The following is a 22,889-nucleotide window of genomic DNA, read 5'->3' on the forward strand; positions in this document are numbered from 1 at the left end:
GAGTCGGGGCCGACTCGACGGCACATAACAACAACATCACTATGGAAGTAGATTGCCCAACCTTCCTTCCAAGGAGTGGCTAGTAGCTTTGGACCGCCAGCCTTCTGGTTAGCAGTCAAGTGCCTTAGGCACTATGCCACCAGAGCTCCCACCAGTGCTCCTGGGAGTCCATATTCAGGGCACTGGCTCTAGAGAAACATCCTTTCTGTCCACTTTAGGGGTGAATACTTGTTTTACCTTCTCTGGCCCATCCTAACTCGGTTTCTTGCCAGTCTCCACATGGCATCTACTTTTACATTCTTTGTGCTTGCTTCTTCTTTGGGTCTGTTCTGCTCTTTTTCTCTCAAGAATCATTAGGTTTAAGAAACACTATACTGATAATAGCCTCATTAATATAACAAAGAAACCCTTACACTCAAATGGGATTACATTCATAGGTATAGGCATTAGGATTCCAATATATATATATTTTTTGGGGAAATAATTCAATCAGTAACAGTAGGCAACTCTTGAAGAGGTGAAGGTAGATCAGTATGGAACATTGGCCAAATAGGTTATGTGCAGGGAGTCACTGTCAGTGTGACGACTGGATAGCATTTTTGTAGACAAATTATACATATATTTACATGTGTTTTTATGCACAGAAAATCAATTACAAATGGCTACGTCCAAAACTGTTGTCTCCAGGAAGTAGGGCTAGGACAGTGTGTGTGTATGTTGTTGTTGTTATGTGCAGTCGAGTCAGACCTGACTCATAGCAACCCCTCCTTGGGTTTCCAAGGCAGTATCACTATGGAAGTAGATTGCCCAACCTTCCTTCCAAGAAGTGGCTGGTGGGTTTGAACCACCAGCCTTCTGGTTAGCAGTCAAGTGCCTTAGGCATTACACTACCAGAGCTCCCTTTTACATCAAATTTATAATATTGATGAAAAAAAATATCAGCATTGCAGAGCAGTGGGCCAAAGTCTTTTCAGAAAGTGGTGCTGGAATTACTGCATACCCATAAGGAAATAATTAAACCTGACCCTCCCTCACCCTGTGTACAAAAATAAACTCCAGGTGGACTATAGATCTAAGCATTAAAGGCAAAGCAGTAAAGGTTCTAGGTGATACTATGTTCATAACTTGGAGGTCATGGTTAGTTACATGGGTGTTTTTAAAATATTTTGTTAAGCTGTAAATGTGTTTTATGAACTCTTCAGTGTACTGTATTTCACTCCCCAAAAAAGGAGCTTAAAAAAATGAAGAAAGGAAAAAACAAACAAAAAACAAGGAAAAGTCCCTGGCACTCAATAAAATCTGTCAAATGGGGGGAAAATGTGGGCAGAGGGTGTTGCAAAATCAAGTAACAGCTGGCTGTCACTGTACCCAAAGACTCACAGGCCACTCTAGCTTCTCTGCTGTGGTTAGAAATTCATTTCCTTTGCAGAGACCCCCATAGGTAAACAACATCCAAAACAAAACATAGCACTGAGCTGACCCAATGAACCCCCTTTGAACTCTGAAGCCACTTTTTCAGCTGGTCATCCTGAACTTGGTGGGAAGTACAAGGATGGGGGTAAAACATAAGGTTAGACTTTTTTTTTTTAACCTCTTTGCAGTTTAAATATCACCTAGAAGGAGCTTCAACAAGCATGGGTGCTCCAATAGACAAGAATGTGACACAGACAAGGCAAAAAGGACGGGTGAGGGCAGCACCTTCTGCTCTTTCTCGCCTCTCACCCTGACCTAGAAAAGGTTCATCTGAAGCCAAGAAGGAGAAGCTATCATGAACTCTAGTGTGACTGGATGAAGGTTAACAGGATCCTTTGTTGCCTCCTGAACCTGGCTTCCTGGTGCTAGCCCTAGAGGTAGAAATGAACCAGGCTCACTTGGGGAGTAAGACACCCCCAAATGACCCTGGTGAGGGGAGGCAAAAATAAACTCTGGGGCCGGAGGGGGGGGGACTTTTCATAAAACCTTTTAAGGACACAACTGGTACAGGGACATGGGTTAAGGGGCCTGGGTTTTGTTCCGAAAACATGGTACTGGGAGCCTGGACTGAGATGCAAAACAAAGGAAGAAAAGAAGTCAGTATGGAAATCCTTCCTTAAGCCTAAAGGTGTAGTCATTGTCTCTATGAATAAATCCAAGCGTCTTTTACTAATCACACAGAAATGGCTAGATGGCTCTCGCTCGATTTCAGACGTACCCTGGGTTGGTCTTAAACCCTACGGATCACAGTGGTCCAGTCAGCAATAGGTCGTGGGGATGGTGCAGGACCTGACAGCATTTCATTCTTTTCGAGTATGGGGTTGCCATGAGTTAGGGCCAATTTGACAGCAGCTAACAACTTAAAATATATGGGCTACATGATATAAAGGAGCTCTGGTAGCGTAGTGCCTAAGGCACTTGACTGCTAACCAGAAGGCTAGCGGTTCAAACCCACCAGCCACTCCTCAGAAGGAAGGTTGGGCAATCTACTTCGTAGTAATACCACCTCAGAAACCCAAGGAGGGGTCACTATGAGTTGGGTCCGACTCAATGGCACATGATATAAATAAAAGTTGTTTTGGGAGTCTTCAAGGGTATATCAAAGAGAAAGGGGAATTTCTCTCCACAGCAGCTGCAACTAGGGTTCAATTGGAGGCCTTAGATAGAGGCTTGGCAGGACACACGTAGTAAGACCACACAGAATGGTGGTTTCAGATGTAATACCAAATGCCAAGTACAAGGCTAGGCCCTTCAAATGACACCTTGCTCTACCATAAGGGGCACTGTGTGTGGCAGGCACCAAGGTGATAGCAAAACCCACTAAACCAAACCTATTGCTATCAGGTTTGATTCTGACTCATCGTGACCCTAAAGGACAGAGTAGAACTGCCCCATATGGTTTCCAAGGCTGTAAATCTTTATGGAAGACTGTCACATCTTTCTCTCAAGGAGCAGCTGGTGTGTTCAGACTGCTGACCTTTTGGTAAACAGCTGAGTGCTTTAACCACTGTATCATCAGAGCTCCAAATAGGAACCCTATAGGACAACGTAATTCCATTATTTAAAGAGTCTGAATGACCACATCTTAGAAAAGCGGAGGTTAACTAAGACCATAGAGACGTGGGAAATGAACCGCTGATATCTGTCTGCTAACCCAGTGGGCTTAGAGACACAGAAAGGCACTGTCAATGACAACAGGCATGAAAAACAAAAATGCCTTATTTTATTTTAATGAATTCTTTGATTCTTAAGTGTTTTTTTTTGAATCTCTCTTAAAAGGGAAAGGTAAAGCTGTCCCAGTTATCAAAAAATTCAAATTTCCTTTTCTTAGGTGGACTGTCTGTAAGTGTGCTCTCATCCAGGGTGTCTGCCACGTCCTGGGAACTGCTTCCAGGTGTTCCTGAAGCACTTCCTGGGTCAAAGGACTCCAGTGCCTCCAGGAGCTCCATATCTCTTCCGTCCTCCTCAAACGACTTCTGGAATAGGTCGTAGATCTTCTGCTGCTTTGGGTCCTTCATGAGATAAAGAATAAGAAAGATAAGAGAAAGGACCCAGGCTCAAACACCTCCCCTGCTCTCCTCCACTGTGGCTGATGACAGAATACAAAGGCCCAAAGGATGACATATTTTATGCCGTCAGCGTTCTGTATGGTGGCAGAGTACAGACCACTGCAGGTAGCCATTTATCACCAAGCGGCCTTAATGCTTTAGCCTGACATCTTTTTGTTGTTGAAATTGCACACAGCAAAACACACACCAACAATTCCTACATTCACAGGTCAGTGCCACTGATTACACTCTTCATGGTGTGCAACCATTCTTACCCCCCTTTTTCCAAATGATTCCTTCACCAAATGATTCCTTCACCAGTAACATGAGCTCACTGCCCCTTAAGTTTCTTTTCTTTAACCTTTTGAGTTGCTGTTGCCCATTGGATCTCATATAGATAGTTTAAGAGCACAGTGTTCAAGGCTAGAGTCTGCTATCTTCTCTGATGCTCATTGGGCCAAGAAAAAAGAAACAGCAGTGAGAGCAACGGAGAATGTGCTCCACACTAGAATTCTTGTTGGAAGTGTTCCCTCTCTCCTTTGCAAATTAACATTTCAATATTCAAATAGCTCCCACCCATCTCACTTCTCCCAAAGCCTTTCTCTACCAAGGGGTTAATTAAAACTGTAATTTGACTCCCAAGTTTGTGTGCTGGGCTCTAGTTTACACCTAATTTCAAAGTGGCTAATGAAACATAAACACACCCAAAACACAGAGCCTGAACTGCTCCTGATTATGGTAGGGTTACAGATGATCAAAGCACCCCACTTGCACTGGTACGCTGTTGACTGTTGACGATGGGGATCCAACCACGCCCAACAGGAGGCAAGATGAGCTCGTGGTCACCCCTCTACCGATCACGGCGACATCTAAATTCCCAACCCGGACCACCTTTTAGTCCAGAGGTACACTTTCAGTATCTCCACTGATGTCCCACAATTCCCTAAATAAACCTGCCCGAAGCCAAAAGCATCTCTCGTCTCACTCCTGTACCAACCAGCATCTCTCGCGGAGGGCCTATTTCTGACACTGTGTCACACTCACATTCCTACAGTCTCCCTGTGTCTCCCATCAGTTCCTGCCTCTACTTCACAGTCACTTTTTTTTTTTTGAGAGGAGAGAAAGATACTTGTTATTGCAAAGCAGCTATACAAGGAAACATTACTACCCAAATCTGTTTCCTCCACAGTCACCTTCTTGCTGGAGCCCCATCACCTGAATCAACTTGCAATAATTCAATGGGAGTTCTTACCTCAGGCCACTTCCCACTACCAATGGCTAACAGGTCTCTGTCACAGTGATTATTTTCCCCAGCCTGTCCTTTAACAAGAAGGTCTGGTAATGTAGTGCCTAAAGCATTTGACTGCTAACCAGACCCACCAGCCACTCCTCAGACGGAATATTGGGCAACCTACTTCCATAGTGATACTGCCTCGGAAACCCAAGGAGGGGTCACTCTGAGTCGGATCTGACTCAATGGCAGTGAGTTTGGTTTTTTTGGTCCTTTAACAAGATTTTCTTTGTCACGTCACTGAGCTCCCCCATGTCTACCTCAGAGCTCTGGTGGTGCAGTAGTTAGAGTATTTGGCTGCTAACCAAACTCACCAGCCACTCCACAGGAGAAAGATGTGGCAACCTGCTTCTGTAAAGATTTATAGCCTTGAAAAGTCTATGGGACAGGCTTATGGGACACTACTACTCTGTTCTACAGGGTCGCTATGAGTTGGAATCCACCCCATAGCAATGGGTTTGGTCTTTGGTTTGGTGTCTACCTCATCAAGTCTAAAGTTGCTTCCTTGGCTTTTCAGGTCCTATTGTTGTTGTTACGTGCCTTCAAGTCAATTCCAACTCTAGTGACCCTACAGGATGGAGGAGAACTGTCCCAGAGGGTTTTCTAGGCTGTAATCTTTAAAGGAGCAGACTGTGAGGTCTCTCTTTCTTGGAGCCACTGGGTAAGGTTCAAACTGCTAATCTTTCAGTTCATGCTTAACTCCTGCACCACCAGGACTCCTTCTGCAGGTCCTAGGGGAAAAAAAAAAAAAAAACCTCACTGCCTTCGAGTCGAGTTGGATCCAACACATAGTAACCCCCTCCCTTAGGTTTCTGAGGCAGTATCACTATGGCAATAGATGGCCCAACCTTCCTTTTGAGGAGTGGCCGGTGGGCCTTCAGATTAGCAGTCAAATGCCTTAGGCACTATGCCACCAGAGCTCCTTTTGCAGGTGCTGGTGGCACTATTTCCTCACTACTCCTTAACAGTGAGTGAAGTTAGTGAAGTCAAATTCCTGAAAACTGGTCATGGAGCATGTCATGGAAGAGCTCCAGATTACCCTCATAACTTAGGCCCTACATTCACTAGCCTCTCAGGAACCCAGCCATGCTGAGCAGATGTGATATTAAAGATCAAGGCCAGCCCCTCCCCAACCACAAGTCCTCCTCCAGGGTATCCTCACTGAACTCCGTCTGAACTGCAAGGTCAAGGCAGCCTGTTCCAAGTAGAAATAACTGTTAAGGTGCATTTGATTATGGTGACGGCACTGCAGTAAGCTAACTTTCATGCTAACTTGTAGCATGCGTAATTAACTGAGAGCAAGTTGAAGATCAGATTAGTATTTCATTTCCCTCAGAAGGAAGACCATCTGAGTGAAACGGCCTCTTTTGCCTTTATCCCCCCTACAGGAGGCAGTTTTCTTCCTGTAAAAAGCTGATAGAATTTTTAGCCCTCTCTCAATAAAAAAAATAGATGTGGTTCTTAATCAAAATAAATATTGACAAATCCCATTTATATCATGTTGCACTTATACTGGAGGAAGAAATTCTTAACTAATTCAGAGAAACTGAGGGAAATGCCAATATGAATAAGTGAGTTCAAATAAGAGAATCTTTTAAAAATAAGCCTCTTTCTTTTCAAAGGGCATATAGGAACCCAGGAGATGCAAACACCTACCAGTCAACTGAATTAGAGCTCTTTCAAAAGCTTAAGAGAAGACTGTTTGAAAATTGCCTTATTAACTGTTTTGCACTGAAAGGGATAATAATTTAAGCTCTCCGTTTAAAAACATGACCTTTAAGCCTGATTTACCCTGGTAACTACATCAGGAAGGAAAGCTTTATCTGCTAATGTGAATGAACGATCAAGTCAGTCCTCAAACTCCTTCTTAAGTCTTAGTGTCACCTAGAAGACTTTGCTGGTTTAATTCAATGTGGTCCTTAGCAACTCCATGGGCAAGAGAAAGACCCCTGGTTTCCTGAGGAGCGACTGTAGGCCAGTCTTCTGTGTGAAGCTCAGGGCTCAGGCCAAGCTCCCTACTTAAGACACTTCTCTAACATGTCTTTCTCCTGGATTTTGACCTTCCTTACCAACCACCTGAGCTGAAAAAAAGCCTGAGTCTCTTGTCCATCTCCATCACCTTCCTTGAAACAGGAGGAAAAGGCAGTGGCCATGATTAGGCAGGCGTGCTGAGGCCCAGGCAGGCTGGGTAGGCCAGGGGGTTCTCTCCACAGCACCTCTTGATGGCCCACCTGATCCTGGAAGGGTACCCACTGGTCTCTTACTGCCCTTTATAGTTAGAGCCTGATGGCTCACAAAGACTGCTGGGCTGAATCAGGAAGCTGTCTTGCTGGGGCTGGCTTCACATGACCTGTCACTCTGCCCAAATCTTAATGCTCTGCAGTGTCTCAGTTTAAAGGCCAAAAAACAAAACCAAACCAAAAACCGTAGCATGGAGTTGACACTGCCTCACAGTGACCCCATGTGCGTCAGAGTAGAGCTGTGCTCCACAGGGTTTTTGAGGCTGAGTGTTCAGTAGACGGCCAGGCCTTTTCCCTGAGGCCCCTCTGGCCAGAGGCAAACCTCCAACCTTTGAGTTAGCAGGCGAGTGCATTAACTGTTCGCACTACACCGGAGCTCACCATCTCAGTTTACTTCTCCATAAAATGGGGGAGACTCTGAAAAAAAATGAAACGACAGAGGGGGAAATGTATGATGTAAAAACAATACCCTACTTTCAACCCTCCCCGTTCTGTGCCGGAAAAATGTCCGTGTGGCAGCCCTTCTGTTTGGTGTTGCTATGTACTTTTTGCAATAATTCCACAGTTGCCATGGGGAGTTTTCTGTCAGTATCTAATGGTCTAATGGAAGAGGCAGCAGCCTTTGGAAGCCCTTGCTTTATGAGTCTCTACAAGGGGACATGAGGAACAGCAGAGGTGATGCCATCATTTCTGCACACAGCGGTGTGTGCATGGATTGGACCAGGATCCACGGCAGCCCTGTCATGCTCAGCTCCTGGGCTGTAGGAGGTCCTGAAGACTGAGTCACACTTTCCCATGCAGCACCCACTCAGCTTAGCAGCCCACTCAGCACCTCCGTCTGTTCTGTGGCAAGGGAGCCACACGCTGGTGTTACCTTGTAGAAGTAATCGGTGGCATCTGTTATTTCTGAAAAATTGGTCTCAGAAAGCCCGGCTTCACCCAGAACTTTAATCTTCTCTTGAATCAGAGGCCTGGTAGGGAAAATTGAGTTGCACTGAAAAGTCTAAACAGAACCACTGGGCTGATTAAAGCACGGACACCCACTTGCCCATAGGAGCTCTGGTAGCATAGTGCCTAAGGCACTTGACTGCTAACCAGAAGGTTGGTGGTTCAAACTCACCAGCCACTCCTCAGAAGGAAGGTTGGGCAATCTACTTCCATAGTGATACTGCCTTGGAAACCCAAGGAGGGGTCGCTATGAGTTGGATCCGACTCAACGGCACATAACACCACCACCACCACCACCCACTCACCCATATGAGGCTGTGATGTGCTTACTGTCCCACATCTTGGCAGCTCTCAAGGCCACCCTGAGATGTCACCCCCTCTCACAGTCCCCAAATGAGGGCTCATAAATCAGGTCCAAAATTCTTTTTAATGGAAGATGCACAGGAAATAAAACATCTCTTTACAAAAACATTTTGAACCCAATGATATTATGAGCTGTCCAGTTAACACTTCCACTAACAGAGGGAGTAGGAATGCCCTACATACCCTGCAAAGGTAAGACACCCTAAGGCTGGAAACAAATGAGCAGAGGAAAGGAATGAGATAACCAAGGAACTTAATATCATGAAGGGGGATGACAGGGTTGTGTAGAACATTTTGGAAACTGGCTTAGGTAGGAGACATGAACCCCCAGCGTTGAACATTTTATCCCAGCTCTGCTCACAGCCCAGGTGAACTGTGTTCCCTCTGGTCCAACATGGTTACATGTGGCCTATGAGACCAACACGCTTCATGAAGTAGAAAAAGGAAGCTGTCACCTAGCCTCGACCAGCACTGCATGGGCTGAGAATGGAGTGTTTTACAAATGAAATCCCACCTACATCTCATCACCATCGATTCCTCCCTCGTCTCAGACCACTGGGAAATGGGGCCACCTCCTCTCACTCCGATAAGGTTCTCTCCTGCGGGCCATCAGTGAAGGGGCCACACGTGGTCATGGTGAGGTGGGAGGGCACTGCTAAAAGGTCTTATCTGTGGACCCCTGGACATCTTAGCAGAAGCAGAAGCACTTAGGGACTGAAGAAAATACATCACTGGTGTCAACCCTTGCTGAACTGCAGCCACCAGGCCATACCAAAGATAATCATCCGCTGTGCCTCTCGCCACGAGGTAGTGAATGCCCACGGAGCATGTCTGTCCAATACGGTGCACGCGGTCCTCAGCCTGCATCAGCACCTGCAGGCCCCAAGGAGCAGAGACACGGCAGTGAAGGCCTGACGCAGTCCAGCCCAGCAGCTCTGTGCCCCTCTACACCCCCACGACCCCTCCTCAAAGCGCTGTATCACATGGTGGGAGGCCTGCAAGCCCCTGCCTACAAACGACCTGCCATTTTAGCAAACGTGAGAACCAAACAAGACAGAATCAGGAGCTGGACATCTGTGGAGCGACCTTCTGTGTCGGGCCCTGTGCTAGGTGACGCGAGGAGAGCAAGTGGAGGCCCTGTATCAGGCTCGGAGAGCGGGGCAGACAAGGGAAACCCTGCACATGTCCATGCCTTCTCTCTGTGAAATAAAAACAACCCTCTTCCAAAAAGATAAAAATTCACCACCCAGGGAAGAAGCCACAGGTGAACAGAAGGGAAAAACAAAGCCCAGGTGCCATGGAATCGAGTCCACCTGTGTCAGAGGTGACCTGTGTCCCACAGTTGTTCTCAGTGGCTGATACTCCACAAGTATATTCCCAGGCCTTTCTTCCAAGGCACCTGAGTGGATTCAAACCTCCAACCTTTTTGTTAGCAGCCAAGTGGGATCAGAGAGCAGGGTGGGTCTTAATATGGTGGTGAGTCTTACAATAACTAAAACCGAAGAGCGTTGTTGCTGTTGTAAAATGCTTTGTAACCTTAACATTCCCCATCATTAAAGCCGTCACTGATGTGCAGTCAGTGAAAGCCATGCCACATCGGAACGTCAGCAGGAATGCCTGCTTTCTAGTGCCTAGAAAATGTCAAGTTCAAGCAAACGCCTTTATCTGCTATCACAGCCCTCAGATGCCCAGGTAAAGCCAATGGGCACAGTGACTGTGTCTGCCACCCACTCCTCCTGCCTGTGGCCCTGTCAGCAGCTCACCTGATGACTATGAAAGGGCAGTGACTAGCACATCAGGAGACTAGGTGCAGCCTGCAGCTGCCATGTGTCCCCCTTAAGTGACAGCCATGGGATCCTGGGCTCACACTCAGCTCAGGGGCCCCAATCTCTTCACGGGAAGATGAATTCTAAGATTCCTTCCAGCCTTCAGCAACCTCACATTTCCCGTGATTAAATGGCATCAATAATCCCATTACTTAGCAGGCTGTAGTGAAGACCAAAGGACTTGCCAGTAGATGTGGCAGGCTTAACGGGAGCCAGATCTGCTGTGTGGGAAGCATAAACACACTCCCGAGGCGGACAGAACCTCAGGGAGGAGATGAAACTGGTGATCGGAAAAGCCCATACAGACCCCGTCCTCCCAGCTAAAAGCAGTGCCTTCCTTCCCCCAACCAGGTGCGTAGCAGGGGAATACAGTCAAGCCTTTTGCGTCCCTTACCCCTGGGTTCCAGAACAGTTCGGCAAAGACCACCAAGTCAGCAGAGGAGAAGGTGAGGCCCATGTTGGCTGCAGTGATGGACAGCAGGGCCACGGCGTGTCTCTCGGACAGCTGGAACTGCTGGCACAGGGACTCTCGGTCGGCAGAGGAGGTGGAGCCATCAATGCGGACGTGGTGCACGTGCTGCATGAAAGGAGACAAAACCGAGGAGGGCGGCTGTGACAGGGCACCTCTGCTCCCAGACAGAACACAGGACCAAGGGCCCAAGCCCTAGAAGGCAGGCGTGGGGGCCAAGCCCCCTGGCTTCTGAATGGCTTTCCTTTCCGTTTCACTGAAATCTGAACCATTGCAGATTCACACGCAGTAGTAAGAAGCGATACAGAGATCCCTGGCTTGCTCTGCCACCATACCCCAGTGGTGACGTCCTGTAAAACTACACTGTCACAACTCTGCATGTTGGCAGTGACAGAATCTACCCATCTCTTCAGAGCTCCCCAGCTCTGTCGTTAGGTGTCGCGTCGGTTCTGAGTCATCGTGACCCCATGTGACAGAGCAGAACTGCCCCACAGGGATTTCTGGGCTGCAGTCTTTCTGGGAGCAGATTCCCAGGTCCTTCTTCCATGGAGCGCTGGATGGGTTCAAACCACCAGCCTTTTGGTTAGCAGCCAAACACATAACCACTGCACCACCACGGCTCCTTTTCTTGTACTCATTTGTGCATAGTGGGGAGCCTGGGTTGGGGTGTATTCAATACAATTTTATCACCCACATAGGTTTTCATGTACCCACCTCCGTGGTCAGTTCCAATACCTCAGAGACTCCTCTGTGATTTGTGATCACAGCCACCCCCCTTCTTCCTTCCTCCTTTCACCCCAGTTCAGGCAACACTCACCTGCATTTCTAAAATGTCATCATTTCGAGAATGCTATATGAATGGAATCTTACAGTATATAAACTTCTGGAACTGGCTTTTTGCACTCAGGAAGATCCCCTGGAGAGTCAGCCAGGTTGCTAACGGTATATCAGTAGTTCATTCGTATTTACTGCCATGGTATGTAGATGCTACCTTTAATTAACTGTTTACCTATTGAAGGATATCTGAGTTGACTCCAGTTTGGGGGCTTCAAGCCAAGCTGCTCTGAACATCTGTGTACAGGATTTGGGTGAATATAAGTTTTCATTTCTCTGAGGTGAACAGTCATTATGACCCAGAGTCAACTGGATGGCAATTGCTTGTTTTATTTAAATGGCATCAAGCCAATTACTAGATCATAGGGTAGGCAGATGTTCAGATTCCCTTATTTTCTTTAAATGACATTAATTATTTTTTCTAATGATAAATACTACAAAGAAAAAAAATATTAGTAACCTTATCCATTGTTTTCCTGCCACTATTTTCTCAATGTGTCTATCTTTTTATAAAAGTTTTATATCCTGCTTTTCCCCAGCTAATATTGTTTTGTAAATAAACGGCATTACTAGTTTTCTAAAACATGGTTTTCCATGGTTTTGCATTTACTTATGTGGCAATACAATGAGTTAATAGTCTATTTCTGCACCACTGAAAAAGGACAGGTTGGCACATGTCTATCAAGAGGTACAAGGATTAAAAAAAGTGTGGTTTTGTCCACAGAAGGGACTACTACTCAGTACCAGAAAGGGACAAATGATTGGTAAGTGCAAGAACATGAATGAATCGCAAAATAATTATACTCATGAAAGAAATAAAACAAAAAACAAGAGTGTATAAAAAAATGCAAACTGATGTATAGTGACAGAAAGTAGAGCAGTGGCTGCCTGGGGGTGGGGGGACCGTGAGGGGCAGGAGTGGGGATCACAAAGGGGCACAAGCAGACTGTTGGGGGTGGACATATTCACTGTCTTGACTGCATACAGTTAGCAAGCTGTGCACTTTAGGTATATGCAGCTTACTGTCTGGCAATTATACCTCAATAAAGCTGTAAAAAGGATGGGTTGAGTACCCATTCATGTTCTTTGTCCACATTTGATTATTTCCTTACACTAGCTGCTGAGCTCTGGTGGAGTAGTGCCTAAAGCATTTGACTGCTAACCAGAAAGCTGGCGGTTCAAACCCATCAGCCACTCAGAGGAAGGAAGACTGGGCAATCTACTTCCATAGGCATAATGTAGCAGAAACCCAAGGAGGGGACTCTATGAGTCAGAAATGACTGGATGACAGTGAGTTTAGCTGCTAAAAATCAAAGTCCTATGGCAAAAGGGAAAAAATTTAAGGCTCCTGATATTATGGGCAAATTGCTTTTCTAAAAGGTATGTATGGGCATATCTATCTCACTGTACCTTGGTCAACAGTGAGCACCACACATTTTATAAACCTCTGCTGATTTGAAACTGTTAGTCCAAGGGACTAATGGACCATGTGAACCTCAGCCTACATGACCATGAGACCAGAAGAACTAGATGGCGCTCACCTACAACTGTCAATCACTCAGAAAGGAATCAGAGCACCTGGACAGAGAGAATAATGTGGAACAAAACTCAAAATCATAAAAAAACAAAACAGGCTCACTGGTCTGATAGAGACTGGTGAAACCCCTGAGACTATGGCCCCTAGAGGCAACCTTCAAGCCTGGACTTGAACTCACTCCCGTGGCTTCCAGCCAAACAACAGACAGGTGTATAAGGTGAACATTTACACCAGGTGGGTACATTCCTTAGAGTGATCAATCATGGGAGATCAGAAGGGCAGTATTTGTGCAGTGAGACAGCTTGGCGGGCAGGAATGCACAGGAAAGAAGGACACGGGGCAGAGGGAACCAGGGGGAGGAAGTGGGAAGAGAGCTGTTACGTTGTTAGGATGGTAATCAATGTCAGGAAACAAAATGTGTATGAACTGCTGTACGGAAAATTAATTTGCTCTGTAAACTTTCACTCAAATCACAATTAAAAAAATAACAAAAATCTCTGCTGATTTGATATGTTAAAAAAAGAGAGTACCTAGTTTTAATTTTTTCATTTATTTGATTACTAGTTGAATCTTTTCATGTCATATTGGCTACTGGTGTTATTTCTTTGGGCGCTCTGGTGGCATACTGCCTTGGAAACCCAAGGATGGTTCATGTTGAGTTGAACTGATGCAAAGGCAGTAAGTTTGTTTTTTTGGTTTGGTTATTTCTTTGATGAACTATCAATTCACATACTTTGCTCATTTTTTTCTCTCTTGGGATTACTGTTATCTTTATATGGAAAGGCTACTACCAGTATGTCATCTATGTCTCTAGCTTATTTCCTTTCATTTGTTTTCTAAATGCCTCTATGTATTTTTAAATACTTTCAATTTTTATGATTATAAAAACAATGCATAATCATAAAAATATAGGATGAAGAAAACAAGACAGAGGACTAGGTAGAGATAAGCATCATTAATGTTTTTGGGGTTCATGCTTCAGGCCTTTTTCTATGCATCACAGTTTTTAAAAATTATTATACATAGAGCTTTTTAACAATACATCATGGACAGCTTTCCATACCAATATATACCAACCAGATACCAATAGCTTTCATTTTAGAATTTCCTCAAATTCTTAAATGGTCCAATGATGTCCAAAAGTTAAGGATCTACATTATCATTTATTATGGCTGAATGAGCTGTAACTTATTTAACAGTAGTACCTCCTAATTATTCAGTATTACAAACAACATAACCAACATTCTTGCACACGAAGCTTTCTGTACTCATCTGGTTATTTACAGGAAAGGAAGTCTGGGAAAATGAGTGTGGATGTTAAGTTACTGCTAATGCTAAATTGCCCCACAAAAAACGTACCAAATGTTCCAAAGTCTCATGATTTAACCACTGTGCACATGTGTGATGAATGGAGTCACACTGCTGGGTAATATGAATTTCTTTTCCTTGTAATTTCTTTCTTTCTTTCTTTTTTTTTTTTTTTTTTTTGGTGGGAGGGCTTTAACAAACAGGCATTTATTCTCTTACAGTTTAGGAGGCTAGAAGTCCAAATTTAGAATGCTGGCTCTGGGGCTGGGTGAAGGCCCCTTGACCTTGGGCTTCAGCTCTGCCTTCTTTCATTGCTTTTAGGCATAGCAAGTCATTCTCCATCCAGCGGTCAGCTCTATGTTCAGCTATACTTTCTCCTAATATTTTATGCTTTCAAGGATCCTTGATTCACTGGAATTTAATATCACAAATGGTGATGTAAGGTTTAAGTTTTTCCTCCAGTTACTCAGCCAACTACCCAAACTTCATTTGTTGAGTACATTAAACCAACTTTGTGATGATTCCTGGAGCAGGTGCTCATTGTTTATTTATCCTAAAGTGCTGTCCATTCTATTCCATCCACCTAGCCACCAATTCTCGGTCCAGCATGACTGAGTATCAGTGACTAGTGCTTTATAATAGAGTTTAGTATCTGGAGGGGCATGTCCTCTGACATTGTTCTTTTTCAAAGTTAGTTTAGCCAAATCTCCTGCTTGCTTTTTGAGACAGCTTTTGGAATAATAGTATATAAAGTTCCCTTTAAAAATCCAACTGGAATATTTATTAGAACTGAACTAAACCCACAAATTAATTAGGAAGGACTGGCATTTCTACACTCCTTTTCATGGGGGAAAATGGTGCAAGTCTCTATAATTCTTCATTAGTCTCTGCACTCTCCTTGGTGAGATTCTTAGGAGGTACTTTATGTTTTTTGTTGCTACTGTGAGCTTGATATTTTTCCATTACATTTACTCATTAGTTATAGCCGGCACATAAAACAGCAATTTATTTTAGTGTATTTAGTTCGAATCCAGGCACCCTACTAAACTCTTATGCAGTCCAATAAGTTTTCAATTAATTGTCTTGGGTTTCTTAAAAACAGTGATGGCTCTGGTTTTTCTCTTTGTAGGGATTATAGCTTTTAAGTCTACTGCCTGGTTACCTGTGTCATATCATATAAAAACATCAAAAGTGGATGAAAGATACACCTAACATTTTCAGACAAAAAATACAGGAGGGAAAGAGTTCTTAAACCAGTCATAAAATGCACAAATCAGAGAGAACATAAAAGGTCATCAGGAAAATTCAAATTAAAATAACAACAAGATGACAGTTCACCTCACTGAATGGTCAAGAGGACAAAGTGTGGTAAATACCAAGTGCTGGTGAACATCCAGATTAGAGGGCTTAGCTGCTGCCAGGACTGTGAATGTGACAACTGTCTTGGAAGGCAAGCTGGTAATACCTAGGAATGTGGAGAGGAGCCTGTCCAGTGACCAAGCAAGACCATGCTTGGAGATACCCGTGCACACACACTAAGTACACACACACATGCACACACAGACATGTAAGTGCGATAAGTGACACTGATGGGAAGATATCTCGACCCCATTGTGGGCTGACAAGCAAGAACTCCTCTGTGGAAGTCTCTTGCAATGTTCCTGTAAACTGCCATCTTACTTGTTTGCTGGGATCTGGCCTAAACTTGCTGAGAAGCCGACAGACAAACACTGAAAGCACTCTGGCGAATTTCAAAAGCAGCTTACCTTTCTCTCAAGCTCATTAGTGATTGCATCCAAAACCACTTTATGGTGTGCAAACACTAGAAACTTCTCTTTTCCACTTTCCAGTAAGTCCAGGATATATTCACTGCATTTGACAAGGACAAGGAAATAACATAAACACACAGTTAGTCATCCAGTTGAGGTTAGTTCCTGAAAAGTGACTGTCCATAGTAGACACCTTTGGGGTACCCAGCCTCCCAGCCGTTCACTCCCTTCTCTGGAAGCTGACCTCTCCCCTTTTCCTCCCACCAGATCATCTCAATAGAAGAAGGGGAATTCGAGAAGGTGGGGCAGCCACCTTCTGCCATGTGTATAAAGAAGCAAAGAGGGCTCTTTTATTCTTTTCAGCCAACTCACATACACAAATAAATTGAAATATCCTTAAGTTTTATGTGCATCTGGTACATTACTGAAACATGATTGTCTAGGATCACAGAAGATAATTAACAGTTTCCGCTTCAGTTGCTGTTATCATAATGTGTTTTCCAGCAAATTAAGGCATCTTCTGTAGACCTCAAAACCCCTAAGCAGGGAGTCAAGGGATTTTGACACTACACAACTTTCTGGAAGCTTAAGTTTGGGATATAAGGAGTAACAGTGAAGAGGCCATCAGGGACTGTCTGGTGTTTAGGGAAAACGCTCTGGTTCCCACCCATTTCAGACTTGGAACTACAGGGCCAAAAGTGGTAACGGAACTTTTTCTGAGGTAAAAGAATATGGAGTGAAGGCTCTCAACCACTTTGTCCTTATTCTCTCTTTAACTTACTTCTTTCCTCCATCCACTGTGTTTTCTCTTACCTGCCGAACCATAATGTTTAGCCCTGGCCTCAGAGGAAGGCAGCTACCTGCAGGGAGCTGTGGTAGGAAGTCACCAGTTAGCAGGCCTTCCAGTTTCCTCAAAGGTTACTGCCCTGCAGAGCACCCTGACGCTACAGAAGAGGTAAGCCAGGTACAGGTAGCCGCTCGCACACAGGCAACCAAGAAGGCGAGCTCCTGAAAGCACACGGCACCCCTCTGGCCACACCCAGACTTGTGTGTCTGTGCAGGGAACAGGCATTACTTGCCTTGAAGAAAGACACAGCTCAACACTTTGCTCTGCCCCAGGCAGGTGGCAGAAGGTAAGTGGACTGTGCTCTAAAAATCTAAGAACTATGTTTAAGCAACACTATGGCCAACCAGGGTACCCAACTTGAGTTCAATTTGGGAACACTAATAGCATCTGCTTTAATTAGTTTGGGAAACATAAAATTTGCCATGACATAAGCAAAAAGTTGATTGTTACAGCATCAAAAAGTCACAAAGCCACAAAATTGACTTGACTGGCTCATAAAAACCAGGGGCCCCCATTTTCCTAGTGCCCGTCAGCCCTCTGTGTCTTGGACATGGCTTTGTTCTTCTCCCCTGCCCCAAGTCCCTAAGTGACCAGGCAGGAAATATTTGCTACCACAAGAACCCTGTATTCTATGTCGAAAGACTGCCCATTAAAATAAAACCAGATAAACAAGAACAACAAAAAAAGAAAAACAACTAGCAGAGGAAATTGGGGTTTTAAGATCTACAGTCTAATTTTCACTAAATCCTGGGTAACATTTAGTTACTCATTTACTAAAGGTGTGACCCTGAGGGTAGAGAGTATATGGAATTTACTCAGTTTCTGCATCTTAAAAAAAAAAAAAAAAGATCTGTAATTCTTATTTTACTGACCTCACAAGGAGTCCCTGGGTGATGCGAATGGTTAACATGCTGGGCTGCCAACTGAAAGGTTGGAGGTTCGAGTCCACCCAGAGCATCTAGAAGAAAGGCCTGATGTACTTCCGAAAACTCAGCCCTGAAAGCCCTGTGCAGCATGTGATACTCTGACACACAGGTCACTGTGAGCCAGTCACCTCCATGGCAACCGGGTTAGGTTTTTTTTTTTTTTTAATCTCACAGAGATATCAAAAATGTAAAATGAATTAGTACAGATACAAAATCTGTTTGGAAACAAAAAAGCCCTATACCGTTTATGGTAGTGTTCTGAGCAAGTATGTATAAGGTATGGGCAAAGTAGTTATATTCCAAAATGTCTAAAGGAAATAGGTGGTTCTGGCCCAACATCCAGAAAAAGAGACACCCCTGAACCCTGCATTTTGTAGTCAGTGACAACCCCAGGAAGCAAAGGAGAGCACTCATGCCCCAACCATCTGTTACTGAGCGTCACACAAGACATGGGTTGGTGGGGGCAATTCAGACTAATTTCTAGGAGAGAAGTTTGCAGGCTATACAAAACCACATCTGGAGTTTTTTAGTCTCATAAACCCAAACCAAAAACAAACCCACTGCCCTCAAATGGATTCTGGTTCAGAGACCCTATAGGACAGTAGATCTGCCCCATAAGGTTTCCAAGGCTGTAAATCTTTACTGAAACTGACTGTCACATCTTTCTTCCTTGGAGCAGCTGGTAGGCTCAAATAAGAGGCTGGTGGGTTTGAACACTGAGTTTTTCGCTAACAGCTGGGCACTTTTAACCACTGCATCACCAGAGCTCCTGTTAGTCTCATAACAGTCTCATAAGTGAAAAGAACAATGCCAGACGGTGCAGGAAAGATGGTAACACCTGGCAGTCCTTCTGAGAGGAATCTTAGATTTGAAGAATGCAGGAAACGTGCCTTCTCCCCACACTGAGGTGGGGAGAGGGAGAGAGCAGTGGGGCAAGGAGGCCTGGGGGCTGAGTGGAGAGGGTGGGATCGGCCACGTGTGTCTCTATTTAGCCCCAGATCCCAGTCCCCACAGCCAATCTGGTGCGCTCAGCGCACACTGTCCTCATTTTCATTGTAATTTAATCACTTAGACCATTATCCTGCAGAGTGTCCCATGAATGTTAAACAATAAAAAGAAAGCAAACTGCATACCATTAGAATTGCCTCAAGTGTCTACCACGGTGGTATCTGAACATGAATGGGTTTCTCTTCTTTTAAGAAAAGGAAACAAGTGAGATTTTTAAACAGCCACTGAACGATGCTGTGAATAGAAAGTATGCCTTTAGCTTCAGTTTGTAAGACAGGAAGAGAACTAAGTGTGGAATGGCCACCTAGCATACCTTCTGCACCAACTCCACCAGAAGCCTTTCTGTTTAGATAACAAAAGTGGAAACCCCCGTCTTTGGAAAAGACCAGACCCAGCCTGGAAGGATGCTTTACCATCTTCCCTGAAATTCCTGAAGGCAGATGACCACAGTTCTCATGAGAGGACAGCCTTTCCCTCAGGATTTGGGTCAGCTCCACGCTCCTTACAGGGTGGTACCAGTCTGCCTAAGCCAAGACAGGGCCTATTAGGGGCCCCAAGCACATCCTGGTAGGGGGCCCAGTTAGAGGCTGATGCATGCCTTCAGCCTATGGTGTCCCCAGTTTTTTAATTTTTTCAAAGCAGCTCTATAATCCAATCTCAAAACACTGATCATCTCTTACACAGCAACAGAAACCATTCTCGCGGCTAAGGTAATTGTTGTTGTTGTGTGCCGTCGAGTTGGACCCGACTCATAGTGTCCCTTCCTTGGGTTTCTGAGGCAGCATCACTATGGAAGTAGATAGGTGCTTGTTTATAAAGCAGAGAGAAAGAGAGAGTTATGTCGACACCTGGCGACCACTTACATGATAGACGGGATTTTGGCCTCAGCTGTTCTGTGGAAGAAGATAAGGAGGGCTTCTTTCTGCTGCTTCTTCTGTGAAAGGGAAGTCGAGAGTTTAAAGTCCCCCATCTGAGAACTCTGGGATAAGCTGCCCTAACTACTGTCACAAGGAGTTTTGCAAATCCCCACGACAGTGTCCAGACTCAGGAACTGCCTGGCCTCTGGTCCTGTCCCTACAGACATGGCAGTATAGCTACCCTGTCCGTCTCTAACAACTGCTGGAAAATCCAATGAGGCCAGGATATGAAAGCTCTTGGACTGGCATTTCCATCCATACCAGGCTCTCCTTAAGTCAGCTTACACACAGCCCTCTAAGCCCATTTGTCTCCTACACCCTGGTGACAACTTACTCAGGTCACAGGCCCTTTTCTTCTGCCCACTTGTGTTCATTCCTGCCTGACAAAGCTTCTAAGACTTCCTGGATCAATTTCACTAACCCTGACTAGTTTCTTTACTCTCATACCATTTCAAAACCATTCACATGTTTGTGGCTATATAAGGCCATTCATTAACTTCTCAGGGGAATAAACCATTTTTTTTCTCCTATATATTTTGCTTCTAAACAAATGCTAACAAAGAATGTTAACATGGGACATGCTCAAATAGTTTCAGGATAATGTAAGATTTATTATAATTCTGGTGTTTCGGTTACCTAGTGCTACTCTAACAGAAGATACCACAAATGGGATGGCTTTAACAAACAGGAGTTTATTCTCCTACAGTTTGGAGGCTGTAAGTCTGAGTTCAAAGTGCCAGGCTCTAGGAGCTGGGTGAAAGCCCCTCAGCCTTGGGCTTCAGCTCTGCCTCCTGCTCCCGGCCCACTGAAGTTGGAGGCTTTTCTTCACTCAGACAGTTGCTGGCTGCTGAGACTGACAAGCCCAAGGTTAACAAGTAAAAAGGCACAGTCCCAATGTTACCAAAACACACGGCAGGCCGTTAATTCAAGTGCACTGAAAGTCCAAGGTCAGCAGAGCATGGCAGGCTGCTGAACAACAACACAGCTACATGCAGGGTTCAAGCATGCCATAAGCTGGAGACCATTTCCAAAGCTGCTTCTTCTGTACAGGAAGCAAACCACATCCCTAAAGCAGCTACTCAGCTGCTTGTGGTAGATCCCCCCATGGGGTTGATTGCCAGTCTCATCATGGGGAATAACTACCACCAGCTGCCCAGCCACTCAACCAGGCCCAGCCAAGTTGACACACAACTTTTAACTACTACTCCTGGGCTCCCAGAGATGCTACTCTTACTATTGCCGGTAGGGCAGCCACTTCCTTCCACCAGCCTGCCCTAGAGACAATGGACACAACTACTTCCTCAAGGAACACTGAAGTAATGCAACAGCAATAATATATATAGCCCTCAACTCGTAACTCAGGAAAGCAACCGTAGGCAAACTGCTCCTGAAATGACTGAGTCCATTATGGTAGAAAAAGCTGCCTGGTCAGAACAGCTTCTTAGCTTTGAACAATTGTCTTTCCTGTATGTCTTGACAAGAAAGAAGATACCCAGGAAGCATAAGAGGTTGTGGGGCAGTTGTTAATGGATGGTGTGTGGCAGTGGCACCCCCCCTGCTTTGTCTGAACAACTCAGGCTTCCTGGGGAGTCACACTGAAGATCAACTCCACGGCAGTGTCTTAGCTCCTTTCTAGGCTACAGGCCCATTTCAGACTCTGACGAGGCTCTGGACACACATATAACTTTTCACTCATGGCCACTGAGCTCACTGATTTCTGAAGTCCATTCATGAAGCCTGGGCATCCTTGGGAAGGAGCCCTACTGGCATAAGTGTTAAGCACTTGCTGGCTAATCATGAGAGAAAAGACAGCAACCTGCTTCCTTAAAGATTATAGCCAAGAAAACCCTATGGGACAATTCAACTCTGTCCCACAGGGTCCTTGTGAGTTGGATTTAACTCAGTGGAACCTCACAATAACATGAGGAAGGTACTATTATTATCCTAATTTCTATAGATGAGGAAACTCAGGCACAAAAGGTAAATGGTAGAACCAGACTTTGTAGCATGGAAAAGTGCAGACTCAGGCCTAGAATGTCGACTGTGAGAATCCAATGACTTAGTTCACATATGGCACAGGGCCTGGTACACAGGAAGTATTCAATAAATGTTACTCATTATGTTGTTGTTGTTATTATATGCCATCGAGTCGGACCTGACTCAGAGCAACCACTCCTTGGGTTTCCAAGGCAGTATCACTACGGAAGTAGATTGCCTCATCTTCCTTCCGAGGAGCGGCTGGTGGGTTTGAACCACCAGCCTTCTGGTTAGCAGTCAAGTACCTTAGTCACTATGCTACCAGAGCTCCTGTTACTCATTATAGGTACTTTTATTTTTCAGACTTCACACAATCAGCATGTACTGCATTTTTAATGTGTGAGAAATCAATAGTTTTATCTTTCAAAAAAAGAAAAAAAGTTCCCCAAACTAAGTTTCACCCCTAAAACTGGGTAAACACAGCACTAGTCCTTAATGATCTTCTACCAGCCACATAGGCCAGGAAATTTTAAATAACCTGTCTTTTTTGTTACTGCCTCCTAGACATTTATTAAATAAAACCCACTGGAGATTTGACATTTATATTCTATGAGGGAAATGGGAATGGGTTGTCAGGTGGCAGACAGGTGAACTGCTGCTGTAACCAGGAAGTCTGTATGGACTTGTTCCCTTTTTTGGCTCCGGCTCTTGTTGATCCAAAAATGCCTTTAGACAAAAAAAGAAGAGTCAGCTTTCCTTAGCCTGTAAAGACATAACTATTATTTCAGTTGAAAAAATGAGAAAAAGCTTTCATTATCCATTACATTTTATAAATTAGCTGCTTCACATTAGCTTCTGTGACTTAAAGCTTTTTTCAAAAGAAGTCTTCCTCCAGAGGGAAAGGTGTGAGGGAACAAAGGCAGAATTCACAGTTGACAGGTAAGGGGTGCTTTGCTGGACCGACCGTGACGGGCAAAGCTGTAGGGAAACTTTGGGCTAAAAAGTAACTGTCAGAAGAAAGGGAAATCAAAGGCATCCAAATTGGTAAGGAAGAAGTCAAACTATCCCTATTTGCTGATGATATGATTCTATACCTAGAAAACCCAAG

General features: G+C 44.7%; 1 protein-coding gene across 1 annotated transcript in view; it reads right to left on the reverse strand.

Annotated features, from left to right (window-relative positions):
* Window positions 1-3,245: 3,245 nt before the first annotated feature.
* The window catches only part of SMARCAL1 (SWI/SNF related, matrix associated, actin dependent regulator of chromatin, subfamily a like 1), a 96,817-nt gene continuing 77,173 nt past the window's right edge, over window positions 3,246-22,889 (reverse strand). The window contains exons 11-16 of the mRNA XM_007935820.1: window positions 19,751-19,821; window positions 16,104-16,206; window positions 10,584-10,766; window positions 9,136-9,236; window positions 7,927-8,023; window positions 3,246-3,485 (exon numbers count right to left, since the gene is read on the reverse strand). Of these exons, the coding sequence (XP_007934011.1) occupies window positions 3,246-3,485; window positions 7,927-8,023; window positions 9,136-9,236; window positions 10,584-10,766; window positions 16,104-16,206; window positions 19,751-19,821 (795 nt within the window). The remainder of the gene's footprint in view (window positions 3,486-7,926; window positions 8,024-9,135; window positions 9,237-10,583; window positions 10,767-16,103; window positions 16,207-19,750; window positions 19,822-22,889) is intronic.

Source organism: Orycteropus afer, unplaced genomic scaffold (assembly GCF_000298275.1).
Source record: "Orycteropus afer afer isolate SDZICR_OR568_19922 unplaced genomic scaffold, OryAfe1.0 scaffold00002, whole genome shotgun sequence".
NCBI lineage: Eukaryota > Metazoa > Chordata > Mammalia > Tubulidentata > Orycteropodidae > Orycteropus > Orycteropus afer.